Source organism: Bos indicus, chromosome 6, assembly GCF_029378745.1.
Source record: "Bos indicus isolate NIAB-ARS_2022 breed Sahiwal x Tharparkar chromosome 6, NIAB-ARS_B.indTharparkar_mat_pri_1.0, whole genome shotgun sequence".
Lineage (NCBI taxonomy): Eukaryota > Metazoa > Chordata > Mammalia > Artiodactyla > Bovidae > Bos > Bos indicus.
In genome coordinates, this window is record NC_091765.1 from 27759258 (window position 1) to 27775598 (window position 16341).

General features: G+C 37.5%; 1 protein-coding gene across 1 annotated transcript in view; it reads left to right on the plus strand.

Moving 5' to 3' along the window:
* STPG2 (sperm tail PG-rich repeat containing 2) overlaps window positions 1–14079 on the plus strand; it is a 625295-nt gene extending 611216 nt beyond the window's left edge. The window contains exons 13-14 of the mRNA XM_070791178.1: window positions 7398–7547; window positions 12824–14079. Coding sequence (XP_070647279.1) covers window positions 7398–7544 — 147 coding nt within the window. The 3' untranslated portion in view covers window positions 7545–7547; window positions 12824–14079. The remainder of the gene's footprint in view (window positions 1–7397; window positions 7548–12823) is intronic.
* Window positions 14080–16341: the final 2262 nt, after the last annotated feature.

Genomic DNA, 16341 nt, shown 5'->3' on the forward strand with positions numbered 1-16341 from the left:
TTGACTACCCTAAAGTCTTTGACTGTGTGGATCACAGCAGACTATGGAAAATTCTTCAAGAAATGGCAATACCAGACCACCTTACCTGCCTCCTGAGAAATCTGTATGCAGGTCAAGAAGCAAAAGGTAAAACTGGACACAGAACAACAGACTGGTTCCAAATTGGGAAAGGCATATATCAAGGATGTATATTGTCACCTTGCTTATTTAACTTATATGCAGAATACATCATGTGAAATGCTGGGCTGGATGAAGCCCACGCTGGAATCAAGATTACTGGGAGAAATATCAATAACCTCAGATATGCAGATGACACCACCCTTATGGCAGAAAGCAAAAAGGAAATAAAGAGCCTCTTGGTGAAGGTGAAAGAGGAGAGTGAAAAGCTGGCTTAAATTTCAACATTCAAAAAACAAATATCATGGCATCTGGTCCCATCACTTCATGGCAAATAGATGGAGAAACAGTGGAAACAGTGAGATACTTTATATTTTGGGGCTCTGAAATCACTGCAGATGGTGACTATAGCCAAGAAATTAAAAGACATTTGTTCCTTAGAGGAAAAGCTGTGACTACCCTAGAGAGCATATTAGAAAGCAGAGACATTACTTTGCTAACAAGGGTCCATCTAGTTAAAGCTATGGTTTTTCTAGTAGTCATGAATGGATATGAGAGTTGGACCAAAAAGAAAGCTGAGTGCCAAAGAATTGATACTTTCGAACTGTGGTGTTGAAGAAGACTCTTGAGAGTCCCTTGGACTACAAGGAGATCCAACCAGTCAATCCTAAAGGAAATCAATTCTGAATATTCATTGAAAGGACTAATGCTGAAACTGAAGCTCCAGTATTTTTGCCACTTGATTTGAAGAACTGACTCCTTGGAGAAGACCCTGATGCTGGGAAAGATTGAGGACAGGAGGAGAAGGGGATGACAGAGGATGGGATGGTTGGATGGCATCACTGACTCCAGTATTTTACCCTCAATGACATTACGCTAGTTTGGTCATCTGTAGATGGAGAAGGAAATGACAACCCAGTCCAGTGTTCTTGCCTGGAGAATCCCAGGGATGGGGGAGCCTGGTGGGCTGCCATCTATGGGGTCGCACAGAGTCAGACACGACTGAAGCGACTTAGCAGCAGCAGATTGAGAATGACAAAATTTCAACTTCCTGAAGTGAATATTTTTACTTGGAAATCAGTTCAGGATAGGGGACAGGAAGCCTGAATCATCCCTCTAAATCTCCTTCAGTCCGTTCTCATCACTATTCTATCTGCTTGTAATTCTTTGAAACTTTCAGCATAAAAATGTTCTATCCCTTTTTTCCCTTAATATAGAGTTCTTCCTAATCGTATATTTCTTTGGCCATTTCCATGGGAATTTGAATAGGAGGACTCCTATTCAAATTCAATTTTGAATTTAAAAAATATAGTAATGAATGATCTTTCTAAAAAACAAGAAAATCATCTCTCACCCTCTTTTTAATAGACCTCAGTGGTCTCTAATCACTTTTATCATAAAGACTCCCCTTAACTTGGCCTGTTTATCCTCAAAGCAACATCTCTTATGATGTGTTTCTTTATTCCACTCCAAGCCCACTAATCTTCTTTTAGTTACTAGAACATGTTTCAGAGTTTTTGTTTAGGTCTCTCAGCCTGGAGTACATCCTTCCTTCCCCCATCACCACTGCCTAACTGAGTTCTATCCTTTCTTCAGATTTCAATTCAATCATCATTTCTTTGATGAAGCCTCTGATTGCCCTTCCTTGGTCAAATCTTCCTATTTGTCTTTATGTACCTCTTAAGAGTTCTTATCACTCTTTGATTTTACATTTATTTTATGATTATCTGATTATTGGTAGTGGATTTCACAAGGCCTGATATTTTGTCTTATTTCTTGAATATTTTATCGTTAGACCCTAGTGTAGTACCTGGTATGTTGTAAGCACTTCATATCCACTTGTGTAATAAATAAGAGGAAGGGGGAATAAATAGTATTTACCCAGTTTTCCTTCTTTAAATCATGAAAATTTTGGATTAGGACTATAGTTTTGGAAGTAATTCTATAAACATTCAGTTCAGTTCAGTTGCTCAGTCGTGTCCAGCTCTTTGTGACCCCAAGGACTGCAGTACACCAGGCTTCCCTATCCATTACCAACTCCCAAAGCCTGCTCAAACTCATGTCCATTGAGTTGGTGGTGCCATACAACCATCTCATCCTCCATTGTCCCCTTCTCCTCAAGCCTTCAGTCTTTCCCAGCATCAGGGTCTTTTCCAATGAGTCAGGTCTTCACATCAGTTGACCAAAGTATCGGAGTTTCAGCTTCAGCATCAGTCCTTCCAATCAATATTCAGGGCTAATTTCCTTTAGGATTGACTGGTTGAATCTCCTTGCTGTCCAAGGAACCCTCAAGAGTCTTCTCCAACACTATAGTTCAAAAGAATCAATTCTTCGGCACAAACATTGGTTCACTGTTGTTTCCATTTTGTAAATAAGTTCATTTATATCATATTTTTAGATTCCACTTATAAGTAATATATGATATTTGTCTTTTTCTGTCTGACTTATTTCACTTAGTATGATAATCTCCATCCATGTTGCTGAAAATGCAAATTTCATTTTTTTTTATAGCTGAGTAGTATTACATTGTATATATATTCCACATCTTCTTTATCTATGCCTGTGTGGATGGACACTTTAGTTGCTTCTATATTTTGGCTATTGTAAACAGCATTGCTAGGAACATAGCAGTACATGCATGTTTGAAAATTAGTGTTCATTTTCTTCAGATATATATACTCAGGAGTGGAATTTCTAGATCATACAATAGTTCTAATTTTAGTTTTTTGAACCTCTCCACTGTTCTTCTTGGAGAAGGCTATGGCAACCCACTCCAGTACTCTTGCCTGGAAAATCCCATGGACGGAGGAGCCTGGTGGGCTGCAGTCCATGGAGTCGCTAAGAGTTGGACACGACTGAGCGACTTCACTTTCACTTTTCACTTTCATGCATTGGAGAAGGAAATGGCAACCCACTCCAGTGTTCTTGCCTGGAGAATCCCAGGGACGGGGGAGCCTGGTGGGCTGGCGTCTATGGGGTCACACAGAGTCAGACACGACTGAAGCAGCTTAGCAGCAGCAGCAGCACTGTTCTTCTTAGTGGCTATTCCAATTTACATTCCCACCTATGCTTTCTGCTGCTGCTGCTGCTGCTGCTGTTAAGTCACTTCAGTCGTGTCCAACTCTGTGGGACCCCAGAGACAGCAGCCCACCAGGCTCCCCCATCCCTGGGATTCTCCAGGCAAGAACACTGGAGTGGGTTGCCAGTTCCTTCTCCAATGCATGAAAGTGAAAAGTGAAAGTGAAGTCGCTCAGTCATGTCTGACTCTTCACGACCCCATGGACTGCAGCCTACCAGGCTCCTCCACCCATGGGGTCTTCCAGGCAAGAGCACTGGAGTGGGGTGCCATTGCCTTCTCCACCTATGCTTTCTAGGATTCCCTTTTCTTCACATCCTGGCCAAATTTTGGTATTTGTAGACTTTTTAATGCTAGCCATTCTGACAGGCATGAGGTGGTATCTTGTTGTTTTGATTTACATTTCTCTGATGATTAACAATGTTGAGCACCTTTTCATGTTCCTGTTAGCTATCTGTGTGTCTTCTATGGAGAAATGTCTGTTCAGGGCTTCTGTCCAGTTTTTGATTTTTTTTGTACTGAGTTATGTGAGCTGTCTGTATATTTTGAATATTAATTGCTTGTTGGTTGCATCATTTTCAAATATTTTCTCCCATTTCATAGGTTGTACTTTCATTTTGTTGATAGGTTCTTTTGTTGTGCAATAGCTTTTAAGTTTCATTTGGTCCCACTTGTTCACTTTTGCTTTTGTTTTCTTTGCCTTAAGAGACAAATCCAAAAAATATATTGTCATGACTTATGTCAGAATGTTCTGCCTATGTTTTCTTCTAGGAGTTTTCTAACATCCCATCTTACATTCAGGTCTTTAATCTATTTTGAGTTTATTTTTTATGTGGTCTTAGAGAGTGTTCTAATTTCATTCTTTTATATGTAGCTGTCCTCTTTTCCCAGTACCACATATTGAAGAGATTGACTTTTCCTCATTGTATATTCTTACTTCTTTTGTCATAGATTGACCATAAGTGCATGGGTTTATTTCCGGGCTCTCTGTTCTCTTTAACTATGTATCTCTTTTTGTGCCAGTATCATACTGTTTTGATTACTATAGCTCTGTAGTATAGCCAGAAGTCAGAGAACATGGTAAATGCAGCTTTTTTTTTTTTTTCTTTCCAGGAGAACTTTGGCTATTCAGGGTCTTTTGTGGTTCAGAACAAATTTTAGGATTATTCTTTCTAGTCTGTGAAAAATGTCAGGGGTATTTTGATAGAGATTGCATTAAATATGTGAACTGCTTTCAGTAGTATAGACATTTTATCAATAGTGTCCTGTGCTTAGTTGCTCAGTCGTGTCCAACTCATTCTGACCCCAAGAACAGTAGCCCACCAGGCTCCTCTGTCCATGGGATTTCCCAGGAAGAATACTAGAATGGGTTGCCATTTCCTCCTCCAGGGGATCTTCCAGACCCAGAGATCAAACCTGCATCTCCTATGTCTCCTGCAATGCAGGAGGATTCTTTACCTGCTGAGCCATCAGAGATTATTATTCCAATCCATTTACACAAGATAACTTTCTGTCTCTTTATATCAGAATATTTATTTTTAGTAACTTGATGCAAATGTTCACTTTTTGGGAAGACACTATATAAGTAATAATAATAATACTTGATACATAGTGGTGTTGATGTGCCAGGTTTGATGTGCTTTAAACATTGTGATTAATTTAGTCCTCAAAACAATATTGTCAAATAGGTATTATTTTATCATCTTCATCTAACACATGTCAAAACCAAAGAGTAAGTTAAGTAAGTTGCTTGAAAGTGAAAGTGTTAGTTGCTCAGTCATGTCTGACTCCTTATGACCTCATGGAGTATGGCCTACCAGGCTCCTCTGTCCATAGAATTCTCCAGGCAAGAATACTGGAGTGTGTTGCCATTCCCTTCTCCAGGGACTCTTCCCAACCCAGGGATTGAACCTGGGTCTCCTGCAGTGCAGGCACATTCTTTATCATCTGAGCCACCAGGGAAGCCCATAAGTTGCTTAAGGACACAAATAAAGCAGATATCAAGGATGGATTGATAGACAGTCCATGCTTTTAACTGCTGAGTTATACTGCTTCTCAAGAACAAAGACTAGTTTACATACTTTAATTCAATTAATATAACCATAAAGTTTGTATAAAGTATATAACATTTTCTCTATTTGAAAAATGAGGAAATCAAGGTTCAAAAAGGGGGAAATAACCTTCCAAATGCCACAGATATTACAAGTGTACAAGTCCAAATTTTCACTGAGATCTGTTAAATACCCTTTCTTTATGAAACCAGTTCTAAACTTGTAATTATCTTCCTATCGCATGTAGACAGTGAGAAATGCAGTATTCTCAAAAATCATTTACTTATTAATTACTCATCCCAATACCCAAATTCTTTGTATACCTAAGTTATACAGTGTTCCTGGCAGGGTCATTTAAAAAAAAAAAAAAAAAAGGATATGTGTTGATAAGGTTATGGTAGAACTGGTACCAGTCACATGAAAGTGAGTTAGTCACTCAGTTGTGTCCAACTTTTTGCAACCCCATGAACTGTAGCTCACCAGGCTCCTCTGTCCATGGAATTCTCCAAGTAATAATACTAGAGTGGGTTGCCATTTCCTTCTTCAGGCGGTCTTCTCCTGACCCAGGGATCAAAACTGGGTCTCCCACATTGCAGGCAGGTTCTTTACTGTCTGAGCCAGCAGGGAAGCCCTGCCAGTCCCCTCTGAGGTACTCAGTACATATCAGTTGAGTGAAATTCCATAATTTTGTTTATCAGTCATCTCCTTTTAGCAAGAGATTCAGTGGACATTCCTCACAGCAGTTGAAACTTAGACACTAGGGGGTTTATTTGATTTTTAGTTTTTGAGTTGTTTCAAATTTTTGTCTTTCTCAATGTTTTCACTGGAATGTAAATGCTGAATATAAGTAAATGAACTTTTGTTACTGGATGTTTACAGTATGAAAGATAGTTTTGGGCAGATGATAAGAATTTAGTCAATATTTGATGAAAGGATAAGGTTGAGAGAAGACATCTGAGAAACCAACACCTAGTTTCATTGGAAGAAAAATGTGTTTTCAGAATAAAATTATGTGATATTTGTTGTTGTTCAGTCGCTCAGTCATGTCCAACTCTTTGTGACCCCATGGACTGCAGCACACTGGGCTTCCCTGTCCTTGACCACCTCCCAGAGCTTGCTCAAACTCACGTTCATTGAGTCAGTGATGCCATCCAACCATCTCCTCCTCTGTCGTCCCCTTCTCCTCCTGCCTTCAATCTTTCCCAGCATCAGGGTCTTTTCCAATGAGTTGGCTCTTCACATCAGGTGGCCAAAGTATTGGAGCTTCAGCTTCATCATCAGTCCTTCCAATGAATATTCAGGGTTGATTTCCTTTAGGATTGACTGGTTTGATCGCCTTGCAGTTCAAGGGACTCTCGGGAGTCTTCTCCAACACAACAGTTTGAAAGCATCAACTCTTTGGCACCCAGCCTTCTTTATGGACCAACTCTCACTTCCATACATGACTACTGGAAAAATCATAGCTTTGACTAGATGGACCTTTGTTGGCAAAGTAATGTCTCTGCTTTTTAATACACTGTCTAGGTTTGTCATAGCTTTACTTTCAACAAGCAAGTGTCTTTTAATCTCATGGGTGCAGTCCCCATCCACAGTGATTCCGGAGCCCGAGAAAATTAAGTCTGTCAGTTTCCATTGTTTCCCCATCTATATGCCATGAAATGATGGGACTGGATGACATGATCTTAGTTTTTTGAAAGTTGTGTTTTAAGCCAGTTTTATGTGATATTAATATATGCAAAAATCTATGTATTTCTTATTAAAAATGTTTAAGATTTCATCCAAGATTTTGGTCTCTCTCAAATATATATGATTTTTGGCAAAACTATTAAACATACTTTAGTCTACCTCATGACTAGTAACTTTTTTACACTTTAACATACATTTACAGATATTAACCCTAAAAACCTAAATTGTATTCCTAAATTATAATGTAAACCTAAATTATAATCTAAAATTATTATATCCCCAAATTCCTTTTTAGTGTAAGATATTAATAAATGGTGTAGGTATGTTACAAAATTTATTTCCATTAATGAATACATTATTCATTTTTGTAAAATAATACTTTTTTCAAATTATTATGAATAGTGTAATTATTATGTTTATGAATAATATAATTAAGACAGTTTTTTCTTTTGTTTGACTACCCATAGCTCAGTCCATTTTTAAGACATTCTGTTCTGAAAAGAACATTTAATGTCACTCTACCAAATCCTTCTCCAATTAAGATAGAAGATGCTGCACTTATACTACAAAAAAAACAAACAAAAATGTCCGGGAAGCCAAGCAGGGTCTTCTGAATGGTAAGTATGCTTGCTTGTCCTCACTGAATCATACAGCTGGTACATTTTTACAATCCATAATTTAACTGTCATACAGACTCTCTGGGTGAGACGACTTGTTGTCTTCAAAGCAATATATTTACATCCCGTTTCTAAAGATTGCTTATATTCATGGGCCGAAGGAGTAATTTGGCTTCCCTTATGGCTCAGATGGTAAAGAGTCCACCTGCCATGCAGGAGACCTGGGTTCAATCCCTGGGTCGGGAAGATCCCCTAGAGGAGGGAATGGCAGTCCACTGCAGTATACTTGCCTGGAGAATCCCATGGACAGAGAAGACTGGTGGGCTACAGTCCATGGGGTCTCATAGACTCAGACACGGCTGAGCTACTAACACACACACACACACACACACACACACACACACACACACACACGGAGTAATTAAGAGATTATAGTTGAGTAAAGTCTACATGCTTATAGAAATAAGTGCTAATCTTATAGCTTTATAAGCTATAATCTTTAATAGCTAAAAGTAGAGCTATTATATTTTCAGTTTTATAAAGCATGCTTCTCATTTACCTTTGAAGCCACAATTGAAGTTTCCTTAATGAGGTGAAGGTGGCCAGCTTTATTTGAATTAACTTATCTTTTTTAATACAAAGTAATCTAAAAATTAAGGTCATGCTTAAGTAAGTTATTGTGAGATTACATCTCTTGACATTTATGTTTTGTTGACCAAATTGTACAATCAAGCAAGTTTGCATTTAGACAAATCAGTTCAGCTCAGTTGCTCAGTCCTGTCTGACTCTCTGCGATCCCATGGACTGCAGAATGTCAGGCTTCCCTGTCCATCACCAACTCCTGGAGCTCACTCAAACTCATGTCCATTGAGTCAGTGATGCCATCCAACCATCTCATCCTCTGTCGTTCCATTCTCCTCCTGCCGTCAATCTTTCCCAGCATCAGGGTCTTTTCTAATGAGTCAGTTCTTCACATCAGGTGGCCAACGTATTGGATTTTCCACTATATAATAATGACTGTGACAGTGTTTTTGACTTTGATTTGGGGGAGGGGCTGGGTGTGAACAATTTGATATTATTGTATTCCAGAATTCTTTTTTACATCAGTATCCATACTGCCAATTAGCATTATATTTCAAGAACTAAGATAATATTAATTGCTGGGGAATTAGATTCTAAGCAGAAAGTTATTTAAGTAATAAAACATACAGTTTAATATACCATTAGATGACTTACTGGTCAGTAGATCTAGTTCATATAGATTCATCCAAGTTTATTCCTGCTACATTATAGACCACAGACTATTGCCCATGATGGTAGCCACTAACCATGTGTGAATATTAAGCACGTGAAATGTGGCTATTTCAATATGAAATGAGCTGCAAGTCTGAATGCACACCAGATTTTGAAGACTTAATTTGACAAAAAAATATAAAATATCTGATTAAAAATATTTTATATGTTGAAAGAATATTAAGATATATTTTTAAAAATATTACATTATGCTTATTTTACTGTTTATTTTTACCTGTTTAATATGATCATAGGCTCATGTTAGATTTCTATTGTACAGTGCTGATCTAGAACATCCATATTTAGGAATAATGAAATTCTCAGTAAATTATGTTGAAAAACAAAGTCTGCAATAATGTTTCATTTTCAATTCCATTTCACACATTATACTTCTGCTTCTGTTATATGTTTTGTTATTACTGGGAGCAATAGCCCATTAAATTTACTCATAATCATTATTAGTTATTAATATGCAGTATTTCCTCTAAAATGCAAAGATTTAAAAGCTATTTCATTTAAAACTAGTGCCTTACCATTTATGCTCTAATTGTCATATTTTCAATTCAATATCTATTTTGACCCCAAAGGGGTTGTTCTTATTATCATTTCTTGAGTCATATTCATTTAAATTTACCCTTATCTGTTGCATTGCTCTCCATTCTTTCTTTTCTATGTTTCTCTTTGGGATCATTATTCTTCTATCTGATGAACTCCTTTTAATGTACACATTCATGCAGATTTGCTGTTGATGAGTCCTTTCAGTTTTTGTCTGGAAACATTTTTATTTCATCTTTATTTTTGAGGAATATTTTTCCTGGATAAAAATTGCTGGTTCACACATATTTTCTTTCAGCACTTGAAAGATTTCATTGTATTATCTTCTGCATGCTTTTTATGAAATGTTTTTTTCTTTTAATATAGTATGTCTTTTATTTATCTGACTACTTTTACAAATTTTCTTTATGCATTTTAAAAAATGGATTTTAATCTAATACACCTAGGGTTTTTTTTCACTCCACTACAATCCTCCTTGGTATTTGCTAAAGTTCTGAATTGTGTGGATTGACGCCCTTTAATCAGTTGTGGGAAATTCTCAGGTATTATCTGTTAAAATATTCCTTTTATCACATTTTATAACCTTCTCTCTCTTCTTATTCTGAAACTAGTTACAGATATTAAATCACTTTACTGTATGTCATGTCTTGGATTTCTTTTCTATATTAGAGACCTTTTTTCTGTCTGTACTTCAGTCTGTATATTTTCTAACAATCTCTCTTCTAGATCGCTAGTCATCTCTTCAATAGTCTAATCTGCAGTTAAACACATCTGTTGCATTCTTAATGTCAATTATATTTTTAATTCTATGATTTCCATTCGGTTATTATTTATAAATTTCAATTATATGGTGAGATTCTTCATCTTACCAACAATTTGTTAAGCATTTTACTCTTCATTAAGCTCATAATACATGAAAGTGAATCCAACTCTGATTCACCTTTGGATCTGCTTATATTGTTTATTTTCTCAGTTCCTGTCTTTTAATTCTATTTCCTGGCATGCCTAATAAGTTTGATTAAGTTTTGGTTATAGCTTGTGAAAAATTAGAGATAATTTGATTTTTTTTTTCATATTATCTTCCAAACAGAATATCTTTCTGTTTTCTCTCAGGCACCTTAAATATGGGGCAAATAATTTTTTTTGTAGTGTGAGATTTTGTTTGTTTAGGACTGAGATTCCCATTTTTGTGAAAATTAATCTAATTCTCATCATCCATATTCCTAGGGTTTAACCTTTCTGTGATCCTAAGAGGAATTCAGTAATAATCACTGGAGATCCTCCTCCAGTGTTTTTTCCTCCATCCTGTGAAATTACCAAAGAGTGTATAGCTGCCCAGATCTTTACCTGCGACTTCTGACTCTACTTCTTAGACCTCAACCCTCCAGCAAATAAAATTTAATAATGGCTTGAGGGGGGAAAAAATGACAATGCCATACTTTCATCTTCTCTTTTCTTTGAACTTTCGTCCCCTCAAGTCCTGCCATCTTGGACCTGAAGTAAACATTTGTTGCTATAAAACCTAAGAAGCCTAAAATCTCAGCATAGATTTCTGTCTACTTTCAGGCTGTCTTCTTAGCCTTAGGTAAGAGTCCTCCAAGGCAATATAATGCTCGCCTCGGTGTTGTCTCCTCCACACCCTGCTCACCATGTTCCAGGCCCTTAAGACATGCTGCCTCTGTCACTCTCTATTCTCCTGATTTAGATAGAAACAAAAATAAATTCCCTAATTTTTCTCAGAGACTTGGTTTACATCAAGTTACTCTGCCATACCTAAAATTCTTCCTTTACTTTAGTTTGCCAAGTTCTTTGCCTTTTACCACTCAAACAGGTCTTGAAATCATATGTCTTTGCTGAACATTTATACCTAAAAAGAATATTTCCTAGACATGTAACTAATGCTCATCATCCTACTAAAATTATACATTATTTTTAAAGACCTATATTTCTCAACTTCCTTGTATATTTATTTCCCAGAAGATTATTATTGTCACATTGTAAACTAAAAGAACATGTTAAGGTTATATGTTTAGTTATTTAATTATTTTATACTTGGTGTCACAAAATAAGTTCCTCAAAACTGTTTTAATGTCCCAGATATGCCTGCCTAATCCCAAACCCTTTGTGCAATAAACCTGCAGAAGATAAAGCAGTCTAGTCCTTGTTCAAGATTACCATTACAGATGAACAGAAAGACTTTTCTGTTTAAGTATATCTTTTCGGTTTAAGTATACTCCTACCATTATTACCACCAGAGAACCTCAGGAAAAAAAGACATCAGAGTTGCATTCAGAATTATTCTGCATTTCAGAAAACTTGAGAGTCATTTAGAGGCCCTTTCCTTTAATTAACTTTCAGGAAAGACAATTGTATTTCATAATTAGAGAGGAGTTTAATGCTTGGGTGAGCCACTACACTAACTCTAAAGAAAAATGAGTGAGTTAACATGTTCATGTATCAGCTCCACACATGTCTGGGGGAAGGGGAAGCAAGCTAGATAACAGTAGAAAATGTTGGATGATTGAAAATTAGGAAAGAATCACCAATTGGATACCAAATAGCAAGGGTCATATCACCAGAACAAAGTCTCTGGACTTCATAGGTTTACCTTGGGTCAAATAACCACATTTTGTTCAATTGTTCCTGGTCATGATGGAAATGAACATAAAATGTTTTTGACATGCACAGCTGAGCGACTTCATTTTCACTTTTCACTTTCATTCACTGGAGAAGGAAATGGCAACCCACTCCAGTGTTCTTGCCTGGAGAATCCCAGGGACGGGGGAGCCTGGTGGGCTGCCGTCTATGGGGTTGCACAGAGTCGGACACGACTGAAGTGACTTAGCAGCAGCAGCAGCACAAAGCCTCATATACATGAAACTTAGTGAAAAAACTGATTTATCCTAAGATGAAATGTAGTACAGTTTCTTATGTGCCACAAGTGCATTAGAAAACCAATTATAAAGGATCTTCATTCCCTAAATATTCATCAGTGAATAAATCAGTATATCAAATTACATTTTGAAAGTTGTAGCAGCTTATTTAGTTGCATCTTCTGTTCTATTAGTTGCTATTTCATCTCATTAAATTATTATGATATAACATCTAAACAGGTGCAAGTATAATATGTATTTTAATATATATTTTCAACTGGCCTGAGTCTCCAGCAGAGTCATTAGGACAATACAAAAGCTCGGATTTTGATATGAGAACTACTTGGTATCAGCCATACTTAGTTAACTTGGTTTACAGGAAGGACCGGGGTGTGGGGTGGAGAGGTGGGGAAGAGAAGGTATTTTGTGATATTTTTGTATCTTTTTAAATTTGAGGTACTGTAACTAGAGGAGCGATCTGAGAGAATATTTTGGCTTAGGTTGAGAAGTACAATAGAGACATCACTTACTGAAACAGCCTTTCTTTTCCCACAGATATATTCTAAAGGTATTTTTAATATAAAGGTAAGCTGGCATTCTTTCACAAAGAAGTAATTCCATTTTGATGATGTCCTCCATCAGCTGCTCAAAGAAACATAATTGCTCTTCTAACCTCAAGAAATAGAAAAATCTGTTCTTACAGGACATTTAATTTTGTATATTTTCCTCAAAAAATTCCTATTACAAAAGCAATGTGTGTATTTGTTGCATTCTTTCTGAATATATATTACTACTACTTTCGTATAACGGAGAAGGCAATGGCACCCCACTCCAGTACTCTTGCCTCGAGAATCCCGTGGACGGAGGAGCCTGGTAGGCTATAGACCATGGGGTCACTAAGAGTCAGACACGACTGAGCGACTTCACTTTCACTTTTCACTTTCATGCGTTGGAGAAGGAAATGGCAACCCACTCCAGTGTTCTTGCCTGGAGAATCCCAGGGACGGGGGAGCCTGGTGGGCTGCCGTCTATGGGGTCGCACAGAGTCGGATACGACTGACACAACTTAGCAGCAGACTTTCGTATAAAATACAATGCTGGATAAATACATCTAATGAAAAGCCTTTCTTCTTTACTGTACAGAATCTCATTCTGTGACCAGAAAATGCAATTATTTTCCAAATACTCAGTTCAGTCACTCAGTCATGTCTGGCTCCTTCCAAATACTAGGCATGCTGAAACAAAGTAAATGATGTTCTCATGTGTGTTATCTACTTATTTCCTTATAATACATACATAGAAATATGGAGAATAAAAATCATAAAAGGAATATTCAGTATGCTTTACATTTTGTAAATGTTATGTCCAAACGAGAGAGTAAGGAAAAAGTGACTGAATTGTGGCAACACAATTTAATTTCAGTAGCCAACATATTTGGGGAAGATAAATATTATCTTACAAGCCTTTTGGGGTTAATGCTCTAACGTCATCTTGGAAAGCAATCAGAGATAAGGATTTGGATCAATCCCTCTTAATTTTTTTTTTTTTTTTTTTGGTGGGGGGTCTGTTTCTGCCTTGAAATGGCAGAAACCAATACCACATTGTAAAGCAAATATTCTCCAATAAAAAATATTTTATTTGAAAAATGTGGACTTAGGCAGATAACCTAAAATTTAACCTAATTTCAAAAGATTTATGTCTGAAAATCTCTCTATATGTTCTGGTTTAAGAAAATTTTACCTAAAATATATCCACTAGCATACCTAATAGTACTCATCAAAGATTGGAACAATAAAACCCAGAATAAATGGTCTGTGAATACTTGTTCTTCCATTGGATTGATGAATTTGGAAAACAGCACAAAGTTGATAGTTGAATGGAAACCTTGAGCTCATGTCCTGGCTAGGTAACCCTAAGTGAATTACTTAATCACCTAGTTTTTTATTCTATGGCTGTAAAATAAAGCAGCTGGTGTGCCAGGTCAGTAATTTTCAAACACAGACACTGCTTCACAATTAGTAAATGAGTTGATAAAACAACACAGCTTCCCCATCTAACAACTCCCCAGCTCCTGTGGTCTGTATCCTGGAATGGAGCCCTGGAACCTCTATTGTCCTTTAGGTGTTCATGTGGTGAAGTTAAACTCTAGCTATATAATCTACAAGGTTTCTGTTATCCACATGGTGCTTTTTCAGCAGTTACCATGTTATATGTCACGTGAACCACATAAAACATAATTCTGGTGCCAGAAGATTCAGGTGACTAGAGGCATTTGAAGCATTACATATGTCGTGATACCCTTGCATGTACTCTTTTAAGATAAAACTTACAGAATGATTTTTATCGACTCTGGCTTAACTCTATACTTCTATATTACAAGATAAGAAAATTTGTTGATGAAAGAAAAACAGAAAAATGAAAATTTAGAATGTGGGAGAGAGTTACCAGTCACCGCTCTTAAAACAATCCTTACCTCTGTAATCCTAAATTCTTTAAAAGTTTTCTAGACCAGAACTAGCTGGAAAAACAAAACTAGTTGGAAAAGACTCTTACCCACCCTCCAACTAATCCTTTGCAACAATTTCAATTTCACCAAGTTTCTTATTTGTTTTAATTCATTTTCCTCTGTTTCAGTTGAAATAGCACTGTCAACATTAGGTTTTGTTGAGGAAACTCATCTCTTATTTGATGATTATAGAGCTTGTTTTGAGGAGGCAGGGTTTTTTGGGTTTTTTTTGTTTGTTTATTTAGGTATTTTAAAAATCATATCTCACCTTTAGAGTTACTGACAAATTTAATCTTTACTTAATATGTTAATGTTTGGGATATTAAATGTTATTACAAAAGGGATCTTTTGTATACTTCTGTTAGATAGAATAGGAAAAAGGAGTCCAGAATGGTAGGGTAAAAGACAAAGGAGGGAAAAGCCCTGAAAATAGAACAAAGGAAGGTCCAAGGACACAAGTGAGAACCTCAGGTGAAACAAACAGCCCTCCTGGCTAGCCCACTTTACATACGAAAGGCTCAGGGGGAGGGGAAAGAAACATGTAAAAAGTGGAGCCAAAACTGAACTGTGGGCTTCTCTTCTCTTCGCTTTGGGGTCAGCCAGCCCTCATCCCTTGAGGATGTATTTTCCTTTGCTTGCCAAATAAAACTGAGCTGTAATACCAATCAGTCCGTCGCTTCAAATTTTTGCTGCAGTGAGACAGAACTGGGGAAATTAAAAACTCCCCTGACATATATGGTGCCATTTCTCAGATTTAACCTGGCTGAAACAACGTTGGCTTGGCCCCCATGAGGCAAAGGCCAGGCACAGCAAAGTGCAGCTTGGCAAAAGGTCCCACGGTGGAAGCTGAATGCGAAGAAAACCCAGCACAGTGGAAGTGACAAGAAGTCCAGTGTGCTGGAAACCAGGGCAGCAAACACAAACTTGGCAAAAACTGACGCACCTCAGTCTCAGATTCCAGAAGACCTCCAGCTGGGGTAGGAACTCCTCGCTCCTATGGCTGGAAGGACATATGACTAACAAAATCTTAATTCCTTTACAATCTCTTGTTTCCTCGAACCACCTGTGAGCAGGCGAGTGGCAGTGGGTACAACTGAGGGATCTGGCAGCGGCTACTTAGTAGCTGTTGCCCAAGGAGGTTGAAGTTCTTCTCTTCTTAACCTTCTTTGTGCCAAGGATCAGGCCAAAGAAAACTGTAAGTACAGGTCAGGTATTTAGCAGATTTTCTGGCAGGTTATGAAGGGGATTCCGAGTCATGTTTTTCCCACTGCTTTTTCCTCCTGTCCTTCAGCTCCTCTCTCCCAGGACTTGAACCCGGCCAAAACCCATGGTGCCTGGCTTCAGGGCCTAATGAAGTTCAGGCTGTTGATGTCTCATTGCAAAAATCAGTGAGAGACACAGTAATAGGTAACAGGTGGATTTGTTCGGATTTGGAGAGAGGCACAATCCAAAGAGTGTGGGCCATTACAGAGCGGAGTGCTGTGGCAATGGAATGCGGTATGGATCATGGAATGTGGTGTGGTTAGTTTTCACTGGCTGGGTGATTTCATATGCTAATGAGTGGGAG